Source organism: Mytilus edulis, chromosome 1, assembly GCF_963676685.1.
Source record: "Mytilus edulis chromosome 1, xbMytEdul2.2, whole genome shotgun sequence".
Taxonomy (NCBI): Eukaryota; Metazoa; Mollusca; class Bivalvia; order Mytilida; family Mytilidae; genus Mytilus; species Mytilus edulis.
The window spans coordinates 4,138,489-4,154,391 of NC_092344.1; the positions used below are offsets into that span (position 1 = coordinate 4,138,489).

Genomic DNA, 15,903 nt, shown 5'->3' on the forward strand with positions numbered 1-15,903 from the left:
GAGTCAGAGACATATAATACAATAATACATATGTCTCTGTCTGAGTTAAAAAAAAGAAAAAAAAAGAGGGAATTTTAAAAGACAAATAGCAAAATAGGTAAGTAGAAAATCAGAAACTTACAGAAATAGAAAAATAATGCCCCCGAGTTCATTTATTCTAGGACTAGACTTCAATCATAAAATAGAGGTGTTCCTAAATAAGGAAGCTCCTATACGAAGAAAATAAGACGAGTAAGTTCAAGACGTAAATATTTTGATCACGTGATTGGACTTCACCAATGCTGTCATGGCGGTCTCGAGCATCAACAGTTTCGATGGTTTAAATTCCATCAAAACAATGCCAGTGGGAAGTCCAAATTTACCTCGTTCAACCCTCAGTGAAATACATTCACAAGAGGAATGTGGTATTCCATTAAATACACGATGGACATTCTGGCTTGACAAGTAAAAACATAATAATATTCCTCTGTGGATAAAAAGCTACCCAATCTCTTTCACCTAACGAAACTTACCATTACTTTCAGTTTCTACACACGCTTCATTACTTATTTATTTCACCGATTTAAGCAAACACCATTGGAAAGTGTCAATTTAAAAACACTGATGACATAGTACAAAATGAAAATACAAAAATATCCTTGTGCCATTAACTATTTCAAATTTGGATTATTTGTGCTTGTCAATTACTGTATGCTCTTCATCTCAGTTGTACAACAATACACCTTATCGCTATTTGTCCGCCATTACTAGATATCACACAGGTTCCTGTAAATTTTTGACGTCACAAAACAAAATATCTGACGCCACAATGGAAAAGTGATTGTTGTATGCGTCAAAAGTTCAAGCGGCCGGGTCACCCGGGATTAGCGATGAGGGGCGTAAAGGGAGGGTATCTGCACTGAAAAACGCAAAATAAAATTGCCATTAAATGATGTTATTTGGGAAAAAAGTTAATTTCTATGTTCCCTTTGTGGTTTGTACTCATTGTCTATAAACGTAATTAAAGACAACAACACCCATCAATTACCGCATGGTGATTAATTTATTGTGGTCGACATGTTTCGCCAACAAGTGTGGCGTCTTCAGGACAATATTATACATGAAATCAAACAGTGAAGTACAAATTTTGCGGTTGTGCGGTTTGCCTTAACAATAGAGGTTGTTATGACGACGTTATAGATATAAATAGAAAGTGAAAGTGAAAGTAAAATAAGAATCTAGTATAGTTCAAAGAGAAAGTTAGTCAATAAAGTTATTAACGATGTGGTTATCTCCTATTCTTGCACGTCTGTGTAGTGGTCCTCATAGAAGTTTCTAGTGGTAATAATGTAGAAATGATGGAAGTAGCTCATAAAATGTCAGTTCATTTCCAAATTGGACAACACCCCATTGGCCATCCCGTACCAATTCAACTGGCTTCGCTCCGAGGGAGGTACTGCTTCCATTGAGTTAGTAAAAGGTGAAGTGTGTGATCACCGCAATTTTGGGAATTGTAAATCTTGGTAGATGTGTTCATAAAAAATAACTTTGCTAATAAAATGTTCGTGGATGAAGCTTTTCTTTATAAATATGGTTTGTGGTTTATGTGGTTCATCTTGGTTCTGGTTCCTTCCTTTTTTCCTAAGTAAAATGCCTGGTATTCCGAATTTCTTTGACTTTGTGTACTTATGTATGGTATGTAAATCTTCAGTGATGGACTTCTTCTTCTTTGTATGTTTCTGTGACTGTGGTTGCTTCTGTTTCCAAATCTCTCCTTATTTTTTCTCCGTATCTGGTAATTTTCGGCAACGGATCGAGAACTCTTTAAATGGTCCGGTATTTCGTTCATGCTGTGTGGTTGTTAGGTACAACGCTAGTTTGGCAAAGGTGGATCGCAAAATTTGTACTTCACTGTTTGATTTCATGTATAATATTGTCCTGAAGACACCACGCTTGTTGACGAAACATGTTGACCACAATAAATTAATCACCATGCGGTAATTGATGGGTGTTGTTGTCTTTAATTACGTTTATTTGCTTTTATAGTGAAAGACAACTGTGAATACCGAGTGGTATCCACCCGCTATTACCCAACCGCACGATAACCACTTCAGGTGTTGGTTCACCATTTTTCATTGTCTATAAGTAAGTGGGTTGTTTTGTCTTGTTCTAGGGCTTCTTCTCCTTACCACACCAAAGCTTATCCTTACCACACTAAAGCAAAAATATAAAATAAACGACAACATAAAGTTTTAATTCTCTCACTTAGAGGCTGTTTCATAGCGACAGCTTCTGGTCCGCATACTTGAATAATATCATGCAAAAGCACAACACAAGTATCTTGCTTTTTTAGCTCACCTGGCCTAAAAGGCCAAGTGAGCTTTTCTCATCACCTGGCGTCCGTCATCGTCCGTCGTCGTCGTTAACTTTTACAAAAATCTTCTCCTCTGAAACTACTGGGCCAAATTAAACAAAACTTGCAATTTGCCACAATCATCATTGGGGTATCTAGTTTAAAAAATGTGTCCGGTGACCCGGCCAACCAAAGATGGCCGCCATGGCTAAAAATAGAACATAGGGGTAAAATGCAGTTTTTGGCTTATAACTCAAAAACCAAAGCATTTAGAGCAAATCTGACATGGGGTAGAATTGTTAAACAGGTAAAGACCTATCTGCCCTGAAATTTTCAGATGAATCGAATAACCCGTTGTTGGGTTGCTGCCCCTGAATTAGTAATTTTAAGGAAATTTTGCTGTTTTTGGTTATTATCTTGAATATTATTATAGATAAAGATAAACAGTAAGCAGCAATAATGTTCAGCAAAGTAAGATTTACAAATAAGTCAACATGACTGAAATGGTCAGTTGACCCCTTTAGGAGTAATTGCCCTTTATAGTCAATTTTTAACCATTTTTCGTAAACCTTAGTGATATTTTACAAAAATCTTCTCCTCTGAAACTACTTGGCCAAATTAATCCAAACTTGGCCACAATCATCTTTTGGGTTACAGTGTTTTCCTTTTTTCTCTAAGGTAAGGTGGGTGTTTAAAAAAAATAACTTGCAACCAGGTGGTTTTTTTTTTAAATGTCCAACCTTTTTTAATTTACTGTGGGTGCACGTGGGGGTCACAGAAATAAAGATTAGTATAATATTCACATTTTATGGAGTTGAACAAACATAAATAGAAGTAGTCATATTAATTGTCAAATAAAATGAAATATTCTTTGATTTTATTTTTTCAAAAATTTATCTCTTATCTCTTCTTTCATTTACAATTTTATGCATCAGCATGGATTTAAGGCCTTTCGATCCAGGTTTCTGTTCTGTTTCTTGCTTTTGTGCCGTATTTTTGGCACACAGAACAGTAGTATCCTTCCTCTGTGACTATAAGTCATTTGAAGTCTTGCTCATATTTGTCTTCACTTGCGTGTCTTTTCCGTTGTTTGGTTGATTTTTGTTCAATTTCCACAACTTCAACATTACTATCAATTTTATTTAACTTATTTGGTCTAGTATTTTCTTAATCATCATCGTCATCTTCCTTTCTTTTCCCCCGATTGATTTATGAAAACATTGAAATTTGACGATTGGACGCCATCTTTGTCAATGAAAACAAGGCGGGATTAGTATTCAAATTTTAACGGTACGGAACTGAAAAAAATCCGGATTTTGAAAAAAAAGCCGACCACCTCCTAAAATCAAAAGGTGGTCATCTTTCAAAAGAAGGTGTTCGGCACACCCGGCTTAAATGCGGAATGGAAAACACTGGGTTAGTAGTTTGAAAAATGTGTCCGGTGACCCGGCCATCAAACCAAGATGGCCGCCATGGCTAAAAATAGAACATGGGGTAAAATGCAGTTTTTGACTTATAACTCAAAACCCAAAGCATTTAGAGCAAATCTGACATGGGGTAAAATTGTTTATCAGGTCAACATTTATCTGCTCTGGAATTTTTAGATGAATCGGACAACCTGTTGTTGGGTTGCTGACCCTGAATTGTTAGTTTTAAGGAAATTTTGCTGTTTTTGGTCATTATCTTGAATATTATTTTTGAAAGAGATAAACTGTCAACAACAATAATGTTCAGCAAAGTAAGATTTACAAATAAGTCAACATGACCAAAATGGTCAATTGACCCCCTTAGGAGTTATTGTTCTTTATAGTCAATTTTTAACAGTTGTCATAAAATTTGTAAATTTTTACTAACATTTTCCACTGAAACTAATGGGCCAAGTTCATTATAGATAGAGATAATTTTAAGCAGCAAGAATATTCAGTAAAGTAAGATGTACAAACACATCACCATCACCAAAACACAATTTTGTCATGAATCCATCTGCTTCCTTTAATAATCACATAGACCAAGGTGAGCGACACAGGCTCTTTAGAGCCTCTAGTTGTTGCTTATAATAATAGTAAAAGTCTTAATATACTGTGCTTAACCTAACTTTTGGAATTCTTCAACTGCTACAACATGTACAACAATAACTAAAAAATGACTTCTAGAAAAACTGTAAATGTATAAAAGTAATTGCTACTAGACCCACAGAGGGTCATTTAAGTCCATAAAGGGCTAGTTTAAACTAGCCTGTACTCTAAACTTAACCAATACCTAACACTAGCCCTAAAAAGGTACTCTTGTCTTAAACTACATGTACATTTTGTACCCTAGCCTCACCCAGCTCTTCTAGTGCTTTACATTTACCTAACTCACATTTACACTAACTACAAAACAGGGTCCCCAAAAGTAAAGTAATTCAAAATTTGGTAAATTGCTTTTGGATTTTCAAATTTAATAATCAACATACTGATAGAATTACAAAATTAATATGGTCACATTATTAAATTAAAAATACAAAAATGTAACATGTTTTTTTCTTCAGATCAATTCCTGGTACAACTGTAGCAGAATATGAAGCAACCATTAGGAAGTTATACACAGTCAGTACAGTACAGGTTGGTATATTATGAAGATGTGCCACATGTAATGCACTGTTCATGTAGAAGTTATATATAAAGTCAATACAGTTCAGTTTGTATACTAACATGACTAAGATTGGTCTGTGGTCTCATGGCTGCTTTGGAGGGTGAGGGTAATGTGTCCTGTTAAGGTAATATACCATTGTGAAGATTGGTGCCTTGTGAAATGTGAATTAACACGCTAGAAATCAAACTCAAATTAAAGTTGGTCCAGTACAAAGTAGGGATCATATTCATATCACATCACTGATTTTGTCATGATATACAATGTTATATTTGCATCTGTACATAAAAGACTGTATCATCATCATCATTTATACAGGCTGTGAGGTTTTTTTTCTCTCACCAATATTAATCATGTTGAAAGGTATTTTTTTGGCTTATGACATTGCACACACACAATTCTGAGTTTGAAAACTATTTCTATCTAATAGAAAATTTTCAAGATATTGTTTCCATATTAATTTGATATACTACTTCCCAGCTAGCTGGGCAATTCACTTTAATTAATTTGTATCTATTTTTGAAAAATTGTTAAAAGTATAAAGACTTAATTTCCATCATCATTTTTTTTAATTGCAAAAACTATTGAAATATTTTTTTTTTTTTAAATTTGTTTAAATTGTTATTTTAAGGGTTTCTGGAGTGTTTATAACAACATACCGGATGTTGACAAGCTGAATGTCAGATACACTTATCATTTAATGAGGGAAGAAAGAAGACCGGTTTGGTTTGTATTATTATGATTGGTCTTATACACACCTTTACTTAATGTTTTATCTGTGTCGAATCACAAGAAGGTCAAAATGCAGTACTTATAACCAGTTAAAATTGAAGTGAAAATTCAAATGATTGTGCAATAACAATTCGAATTTTACAATAGTAGAAAATAAATGCAAGATCGATGAATGTAGTTTCTGTAATATTTGAAATAGGACATGATTACGAAGAATTTAAAAAAACAAGACTTTATTGTTGTGCACACCATTCTGACACTATGTAAATTTAATGCCACAAATATCATGACATAAGGTTATCATGCCAGTCTTTTGGTATTCTTGCATATATTCATGGATTATGCTGCTCTCCAAAAAGTTAACTTTAAAAGCTTGATCCCTAATTTTGAGGCTTTGGTCCTGTACTTATTTTCTTTTATCTTGAAAATTTACATTTATTTTACAGGGAAGATGAATTTAATTGTAATGGAGGAAACTGGAGAATAAAATGTCACAAGTTTGAATCTGTAAGTATCAGTTGAGGATTATATACTTAAAATGCTTGCCAGAAATATTAATTTTAAGAGACTATGATAGAACAATTTGGTTACTAAACATTTATACATTTACAGCTGTGTAATAAGTGATAATAATTAGTTTCAGAAATACTGAATTTTGAACAGATTACTGGCTTTTGAAGGCGAAAATTGCATTGAAATAACAGGTTTCCATTTAATTTTTAGTCATTTTTCTGTAGATATTGAGCTGATATTTGATTTAAAATTTTATGATCATCACACTACATTACTTACTAAATAATAACTTATTTTTTTCTATAAACATATGATATATATAGTGTGTCCATGTTTTATTTCATAGGTAAGAGTATGGAAGGAACTTCTATTAGCAGCAATTGGAGAACAGTTTTCTGATTGTTTAGCTGAAGGTAAGGAAAAAGTGTCATCAATTAATATGTTTCTTTATTCCGTCCTTTTTTTTATGCCCCATTTATGGGCATTATGTTTTTTAGTCTGTGAGATTAATTGAGATTATCATATACTTTTTAAAATAACTGGTGGGGACAGAGGTTAATACATAAAAATTGATTCATGTTTAATGCCACGTTCAGCACTTTTGTGCTATTAAGTGGCAGTCAATTTGTTTTGGTAGGAAAACTCGCAATCCAAGTCAATAAATATTAGAGTCCATTGCATTTATATTTAAAATTATTGTTTAATCAAATCCATTTATTAATGAAAGGACAGATTAAGAATCCTATGATTAATCTATTATGGAAATTATGCAATCACAAAAATGTTCTTTGCATAAGATCTAAAAGAAAAAAGCAACATTTGATATTTCTTTTACAGACAGTTTTATGAAATTGTTTTAACCAAGTGATGCTTTGCTTCTCCGTCTGTGGTAAAACATCATGTTTAAAAGATTATCTTTGTTGTACTGTTTTGACCAATTTTGTTCCTAATCCAACGGCTTCTTCTAATGGGTCTCCCTGCCCCGAGATTCTAGCCAGCACACTTCAATGTTCTTATAAAATTATAATATCTTGCAGGTGATGAAATAAGTGGTATGAGTATTAGTGTACGAGAAAGAGATGATATATTACAAATCTGGAACACTCGAGCTTTATTACATGAACAAGCAACAGTTATAGATAAAGTCAAAGAATTACTACCTGATGTTCATTTTCCTGCCATATTTTATAAAGGTAAATATGATATATATTAACATGATTTATAAGTATATATGGAAGTAATTTACAGCTTATATGAAATTCGAACTAAAGTTTTTTTAAAGAAAAATTGGGTGAATGTTAGTAAGACTAATCTGTTGTTATAGGTAATCCGTTTATGGGATGGGTCATTAATGATCATCAACATTAATTCATTCAAATAGAATCGGTCAGTCAGCAATAATTTTTGAAGAAATGGGCATACGACAACTTGGGCACAATTTGCAATGTTTACCGTAGTTTCATGGAGAAAAAAAGTAATGACAGAAAGTTGAAAACCATTATCAACTCGTTGAAGACACCGTTTTACTTGTTTTCCGTGAAGTAAATAGCTAATTCCGACGTATTTGTCATTGACTGCCCTCAATTTTGATAAGAAAATAACAAAATCGGCCGCCATATTCAGGGATCTCCATGGATGAAAATTGAACCATGGAGGAACTTTCACCATTACAAACCTTGTCTACGCTGTACAGTGTAGCGCGATCGGAAGTATTTTATCCCTCCATACAAAGATGGTGAACATGCTAATTCATTGCTTATTTAAATTATATTTATTTGAATTTTCATTATAGAATTAGAAGTATCAATATTTTCATTTATTGCCGTTTTTAACCATTCAAATGCCAAGTCTTCATGGTCCCCCCTTAGTCGAGAATGACCAAAAGCTGTCATGAAGGTCCCCAAGCAGATTTCTTCTTTTTGGTAATTGTTATGGGGGTTAAAAATCATCTGATGTGGAGCTTATTTTTCGTGGACACTGTCAAATTCAGAGCCCATTACCGGTATGGCTGATTTGCAGCAACAACAAAACAATTCGTACGGGTTATGTAAAAGGTTAAAGAGATTTGTAAAGCAAACGTTGACAAATGAAAAGGTTTTTAATGACTTTATCTGGAAAAATTGATGCTGTGCAACATGCATCTTTCGAGTCTGAATAGAAACCGGAAACGCCGATGTATCAATTTGATTGTAATATACAAAATGAATTCGGAATTTAGATACGATATTTCTTTACAGGAAATATTTAAGTTTTTACTTTTAAACTGTTAAAGTAATTCTAAATTATCGTTACAGCAGTACTCGAGTTATTTGCGATGTAATAATATTTACTGTTTTGCGTCTTATTTTGTACTTCTTAAAAAAGGGGGATGCTGATTGCGTAAGTCAAAATAAAGCACGTGTTCGACTTGTTAAACTGTTTTCTTTGTAACTGGATTAATTTATTAATTTATTTATTTAATCTAAATGATCATAATCATTTGCTGAAACTTAGTTGATTACTTCGACAATGGATCGTCTATCCTCAGATAGTATTCTCCTGTCTGGTTTGTTGATCTACCTGTACAAGCTCAGGTACAAGTAATTAGCGATCTTAATCCGGATATCCCTCAGGCGTTAGAACTGTATTGGATTATAACATAAAAAGCCTAAGGGTTATGCAATTACATGCATTTGATTATAATTGATAAAAAAATGGCGTCGGGCTACAAAAAAACGATGAAGTTTTGAACGATGGCGGAAGACAATTTAACGATGGCGCAAGACAATTTAACGATGGCGCGAGTCATTTGACGATGGCGCAAGACATTTGAACGATGGCGGGGCTCCATCGTTAAACAGGCCATGGAGATCCCTGCATATTGTTGATCATATTTACATCTTCTATGTACTGTTTATAATCCTCCAAAGAAGGAGCACACCAGAATAAAGAAAGATAACTCAATCTGATTTTTTTCTAGCATTGAGTAACCCACTTAACATATTCTAAAATATGTCTACATACTTCTTGCTTAAGAATATATGTGTTTAGGTATTTTGATTTATGGGAAAAGTTAAAGAGGGTCTTAGTAGCAGTGTTGGTAGGGTGTCTTGGTCATCTTTTTCTGTATTCTTTATTTTTAATACAAATTTTCACTGTTGCTATATCCTAACATTGTGCATTTACTGAGCACAGTTGTTTGTGCTGTATTGCTGTTAAGCACAGCAGAGGTAGATATGTATAACTGGTCAAGTGTGTCAGACCATAGAAACAGAATGAAGCAGGTCACCTTTCAAAACATGATCTAAAAACTTGTGTGACGAGCTGCTTGACAAGTTTTTCATCCTAAAAAGTAGAAAGATAGAGTTCTATATGGGCTAATGATGTTGTTCTTGTATAACCAGTGATTCAACGAATAAACACAATGTTTGATTAATATCTTTATTAAAACATGCCCTTTTCATATTATCATATCGCGCGTTAAATGCCCTTTTCAGGATTGGCACCCTGCCCTTTGAAAATCCTAGCTGGAACACTGCATTATGACAGGGAATTTAAGGGAAAGTTGTCTTCAGTATAGTATTTAATAATTCGATGTAAGAGGTTATACACATACACAGGAAAAGCTGCCCATTTGGGTAAATTAACACCAACAAAAATATAACATATAAAAAAAAACTTTTTGTTATGCCCCATTTATGGACATTATGTTTTCTCGTCTGTGCGTCCATTCGTCCTTCCTTCCGTTCGTCCGTCTGTCCCGCTTCAGGTTAAAGTTTTGGTTAAAGTTTTTGATGAAGTTGAAGTCCAATCAACTTGAAAATTATTACACATGTTCCCCATGATATGATCTTTCTAATTTTAATGCCAAATTAGAGATTTTCCCCCATTTTTACGTTCTACTGAACATAGATAATGATAGTGCGGATGGGGCATCCGTGTACTGGGGACAAATGCTTATTTTATATACATCAACCTAAAAATTATATTCGATAAAATAGATTACAATGGATTAACGTCAATTCGTTGAAATTTTAACTCAAGAAAAATTCTATTTTTTAGGAATATTAAGGACATTTTACTAATACTTCTTATTTTAAGTTTTATAATCTATTTACAAATCACATCTATCTTCAAAACGCTGATTGTGAATGTTTTAAAAGAATATGATTAAAACTCATGTGTTGTAAAAGTTGTTTTCTGTTTTTAGCTTTCCAGACACATTCAGCATTCGAAGGTGATAAACACAAGTCAAGTTGGAAAGGATGAAAGAGAGAGAAAGAAAAACCAAAGAAAGTCAAAGTTTTTCCCCTAAGCATTCACACATTATGTCATAACCAGTCAACATGTGGTAATTGAGAAGATTGAATGACCTCATTATTGTGAGAAAATTAGGACTCATTAATTTAGTATGAATGATAAAGAATACATGTTACTCAAACGTTATGAATGAATTTGATCAAAACCTTCAGGAAAGAACAGTTCTCCTATATCATGTTTATAGCTATATGTGTTTTATAAAATCAAGAAAAACTGAAAAAGGAAAGAGAAAAACACTAATATATCAAACTTTTAAAGAAATCCTAGGTATTATTGTAGATAACCTTCTTAAAAAATTAAACTGCTGTTTATGAAGTTGTATCAGATGTTATATTCATGTCCTTACGGCAACATATATATGTAAAACTGTTTTATAGTTGAGGCACAAATGTTTATCTTTAAAAGAGGTTTGTTTTAAGATTTTTACAAAGTGTTAGTTATTTTAAGACTTGTCTGTGGCAACAAATTCTTTCCAAATTAATTTAAATTATAAAACAAAGAGTAAGTTACACATTCTACTATCTTTTGAACTGAGTTATGAAAAACAAAAACAGAAAATGGGACATTAGTGTTATGACGTTAAATTAGTTATAATTAGTTCTATATTTGACTAGATAGCCACAAATAGAATTGAAATAAATGGTTCTGGCTATTTAAGTCTCTATTTTTTGGTTCTTTATACATGATTATCAGAGTTTTTGGACTTAAATGGGATTGTTGTATTAGGAGTCCTCCCCAGATCAGACTTATGTTTAGAAGACTTTATTTCCTAGTCATCATGCACATTGTAGTTACTCATGCATTAGTATTGTACATGTATAGTTAACCATAGTGACTGTATTACAATGAATTGAAATGTAATTTTATAAATTATGTCTTTCACTTATGGAATGATAGAAATGTGAGTTTTTCTAGAATAACTGCATTTTTGATAGACTTTTGGTATGTTATTTGTAGTATTATTTATTGATATGTTGATCATATGAAGGATGAAATGTGAAATACAAGCTTAATACACATTTTCAGGATACATGTTTTTTGGCATATTCCATTGATCGTAATATGATTTTCTAGTACAATATAATATGAATGCACTTGTTAAGTTTTCTTTAATTGTTCTGTTATGACAAACCTTTAAAAGTGTTTAATTATGTCTGGATTTAACTGATACAATATGTTCTGAAAAATAGTCTTTTCATTTAGAAAAAAAAGTTTTGTAATGTAGAGGCTTTGCCTATATTTATTATCAATCTAAATCGGCCTTTCTTTTTAATATTGCTTATTTATTTACTTTAAAGTTGTCTGTTCCTGTCTCCAAATGCAAGGTGCCTAAGGACACTATTAAAACCCAAAATCTATTTTTAACCAAATACTGCTGAAAATGAGTTTCGAACAACAGATTTATGTCCTGGTATTGTATAGATATAAACCATGTTTAAGAACAAATCACTCATTTTTAGGGAAAATGGCTTGGCTTGAAATTGTGTTGAAATGGCTGTTTCGCAGTTTGTAAAGTGAAACATAGTTCCACAAAATTGTCTCATTAATTAAAGATAGGCAATCCTTTATGGTTTACAATTAAATCTCAATTATCTAAAATGAAGAACAGTTGACATTTACAAAAAAAAAAATAAGGAGATGACTCAAATGTTTTAGGCAACTATCCACAAAAGATTATTTAGCAATTGATTATGCTTTATTTAAATAACCAAATTCTACTGGAATAATATCTACAAAAGTAAGAAACATTTTAAAGGAGTTGCAAACTTAAGAGAGCTTACAACTATGAATAAAAACATCTGCAAATAAACTTTAAAAGTTTATGACTGTTCAAGTCTAGAGGCCAAACCAAAAAAAGAGTGTTTAGTGTTTACTCAATGCTTTTTTGTCACAATTCACTACCAAAAGTACCAATTAAAACTTGAAGTATTTATTTTGAGGCATTCAATAAAAGGCCAAGTAGTGAAACATTTAACACATTTTTTATTATGGCCTCTCATTACCTGCCTCACAGCATGAACGATGCTATGATTTTTCTTGAGTGAATAAATTAATAATACTTATTTAATATTTTTATTAGATCATTGAATTTCCATTTTATTAAACATTTTCATTCCAAACTGTACATGTTTAATACCACTATGTTATGATTTATAGTTTTCATAATCTTATTGTTGGTTTTTTCTCAAGTAATGTGTGCTAAAGCTTTACCCCTGCTTCTCTGAGGCAGAAGATTCTGTGCTTGTGTTGTTTTCTATCATTTATATTCTATTTATATACTGGTATAGTTGTATATTTTTTTTTTTTACAATTTTATAGTATCAGAAACAGTTGTACGCAAAATTCTTTGCCATTTTATTTAAAGTTGTGATATTAAAAATGAATTTGAAGTAAAAGGCTGAAGAGTTCTTTATTCAAGAAACATTAACTTTTTCCCCATCCAGAAAAGTGCTCCAGACACATAACCTTTATCAGGTGTTATTTACACTCCTCTTCAGCATAAACTATATACTGTTTAGCTTTTCTACAACTTTCTCCATCTAGAAAGGAAAACATCAATTTTATGGTGAAATAGTTTCTGAACATTTAAAATAATAAAATTAAAAAATCGCTTTTGAAGAAGTTAAATCTAGAAAACTTTTGTTGGTTTGTATCAGTGGTTGATATTCATATTAGAATCAAATATATGTTTTTACATCATAAGAGGTAAACAATGTTCTGTATAGTAATATCTAGAGATATATGTGTGTCCTGTGTATGTGTGTCTATATTTAGAAAAATTGAAATGTGAGGAGATGCCATTTTGTGGTACTTGCATGAAAAAATGTGATAAATCAGAATACAAGTATGTCACTGAAATATTTTATCAAAAGGTAGACATTCTCATTCCATGACTGGGCAATTTCAAAAATAACTTTGTGCTTACTTAGCCATTAAAGGGCAAATTCAACTATCCAACATTGTTTCTCAGGTATTAGTTATTACTATTTTCTACGAACACATTAGTATGCTCAGGTTACATGTCTATTAGTACAAGTATCAGTAAGTTTAAGGTGGTACCTAACACTACAGGGAGATAACTCTGTAAAATCAGCTAAATGTTTTAATTACATTGTGTTGTTCAGGGAATATTAAGCTTCTCAATGATCAAAATAAGTGTTTGTCAAAATGCTATATAACCAGTAAAACGGTTGGTTCAAATTTTTTGAAATTTTTATATTTTTGTAAAAGGGTCAAAGTAAATACTTTGTCAAAATTTTAAGAAAATTAAACGACCCAAATTAATTTTAGCTAAAGTGTTGGGAAGTGGTGTTAGGTACCACCTTAAGTCATCTTTCTGAAATACAAACCATACCCAATAAAACCGTATAGTAATAATGCAATTTTATTGCTTTTAACAAAGCAAAAATGGTGTTTGTTCACAGTTTCCATTTACGTTTTTCTGAAATGTTTAGATTTTGGGTACCCTTAACTCATTAAAATTTCTATTTAAAAACAGGATTAAAAAAAATATGAAACGAATCATCAGTTAAAAAAAGTTATTCAAGGCAATTTACATTTTGTTTTCATTTTTGTTCAGCTTTAAAAATAAAGATGGCAGTCCATGAATGGAGTATTTTGTGTTTTTTTGTTTATCCACTGAATATTTAATATAAGCTTTCAATATGACTAAGGACAATTTGGAGCATATATCAATGAGGCTTGCTCAACTGAAAAATACAATAAAGAAAGGTGGTCTTTGACTATGCTTTAAAAAAATAACATAACAAAAATTAAAACCATTAAATACCACAGAAATAATATTTAAAGAAGAAAATTCCTTTTATTTTAGTATAATATATAATCCAACCAAATATGAATGTATAATAATTTGTAAAAAGGTTTAAATGAAATATATATTGAATAAAGGTTCATCACAGATGCAAATGTTTTATGACTGTAGTTTTTAATTGGTGATTGAGAAAGGTGCTTGTTTAAAACAAAACTTGTTTTATTTTTATATTTTTATTATGTTGTTTGTGTCTTTTTTTTTATTTGTATCTCATCAGGCAAAATAAAATTTCAATTGTCATTTTATATTTTTTTATTTAATGAATTAAATCCTGAGTTTTGATTACAAATAATTGGTCCAAGGACACAGTTATCGTCCTTTGGTTTTCGTTGTCTACGAATATAGTCCCTAGTGTAAACAGTGTATAACTTGCATGTCTTATTTGATACACTTTCCCAATTTATTTCTTGATATTAAATGCATGAAATATCAAGTAGGGGGATGTAATTACATGTAAAAAAAAATTGGGTGCTGAATCTTTATGTTAAGAAGTAAATTGGTCCAGTTCTAAAAGGTCAAATTTTAGCACGTCTGAAGCTGTCAAACTGAATTTTACACCCCCTTAACACAGAATTGTCAATATTTTGAGTTAGAGCTGGTAGAAGTTTCTATAATTTTGATATTATTTGTCTCACTGGTAGTACACTACACTGTAAAAATCTTTTTGAGAAAGAGCAGGTGCGATTTTTTTAATTTGAATTTATTGTCTAAAAGAAATGCACTACGAAATAACTGTGTTCTCGGGCCTAAGAGATGGATTCCTGAAATCTAGATTCTGTACTTTGGCAACTTTCCTGAATGATTTGCTGGTTTCAGTTTGTCAAACTCAATCAAAGTAAAGGATTTACATCTTTGGTTTACAGAAATTCTGTTAAAATGTGCCATTTTGGCATTCTACGGCTATAATAAGCATTTTAAAGCAGTTTACATTTTATGGCTAAGAGGCATGCTGACTTTCTATCTGACAGCTTTTTTGTTCCTGATATTTGTGTTTCTATGATTAAATCAAATTTAATTAACCATTTGTGAACTCTGGATATAGAGAAAAGTAGATTATCACAGAAAAAAAGTGCAGATATTTGTATTCACGGCCATGGTTAAACGGCCTAATAGATGTATGTAAAATGTGAAGAGCTTTGTACATCAAATCTGTAGTCCATCACAAATATTTCACTAAATCTGTAAAAAAAGCACTTTATTATACTCAGTACACCTTACTCCTTTCATAGGCTACCATTTTTTTTCTCTGTATGACAGTAAGTGGTCCAACTTTATGCCTATTAAGGCTAAAACTAAATGCAAGTTTTCCATTGAAAAGTGAAAAAACTGGCCATCAGACCATATTGTTTCTAAAAAAATTAAATGCAAGAGTCCTTTTGCAATTAGACTTCTTGTATCATAACGCCTTAGCATAGAAATGAGCAAAAAGTTACACATTTTCATTTCTAATAGCTTCTGTGTGCATTTTTATATGTCAATATGGGCTACCGCCTAAATCGACTCTAAATAATTCTCAGTACTACATGGCCCAAGACCATTTTATACTCATGTGGTATGCTTTTTG

General features: G+C 31.8%; 1 protein-coding gene across 1 annotated transcript; it reads left to right on the forward strand.

The window, feature by feature from the left end:
* The first annotated feature begins 252 nt into the window (after positions 1-252).
* On the forward strand, positions 253-14,584 carry LOC139522415 (eukaryotic translation initiation factor 4E type 3-like). The gene is made up of 8 exons (XM_071315933.1): positions 253-444; positions 4,863-4,935; positions 5,595-5,689; positions 6,142-6,202; positions 6,555-6,621; positions 7,246-7,401; positions 10,398-13,560; positions 13,837-14,584. Exons 1-7 carry the CDS (start codon positions 287-289, stop codon positions 10,454-10,456), a joined length of 669 nt encoding a protein of 222 aa, XP_071172034.1. The 5' UTR covers positions 253-286; the 3' UTR covers positions 10,457-13,560; positions 13,837-14,584.
* The last annotated feature ends 1,319 nt before the right edge of the window (positions 14,585-15,903 follow it).

Excerpts from the sequence above, each read along its gene's own strand:
- LOC139522415 (XM_071315933.1), top strand. The coding sequence starts at position 287 with ATGGCGGTCTCGAGCATCAACAGTTTCGATGGTTTAAATTCCATCAAA. Across the intron at positions 445-4,862 it reads TGGACATTCTGGCTTGACAA|ATCAATTCCTGGTACAACTG; the intron begins GTAAAAACATAA and ends TTTTTTCTTCAG. Across the intron at positions 4,936-5,594 it reads ACACAGTCAGTACAGTACAG|GGTTTCTGGAGTGTTTATAA; the intron begins GTTGGTATATTA and ends TGTTATTTTAAG.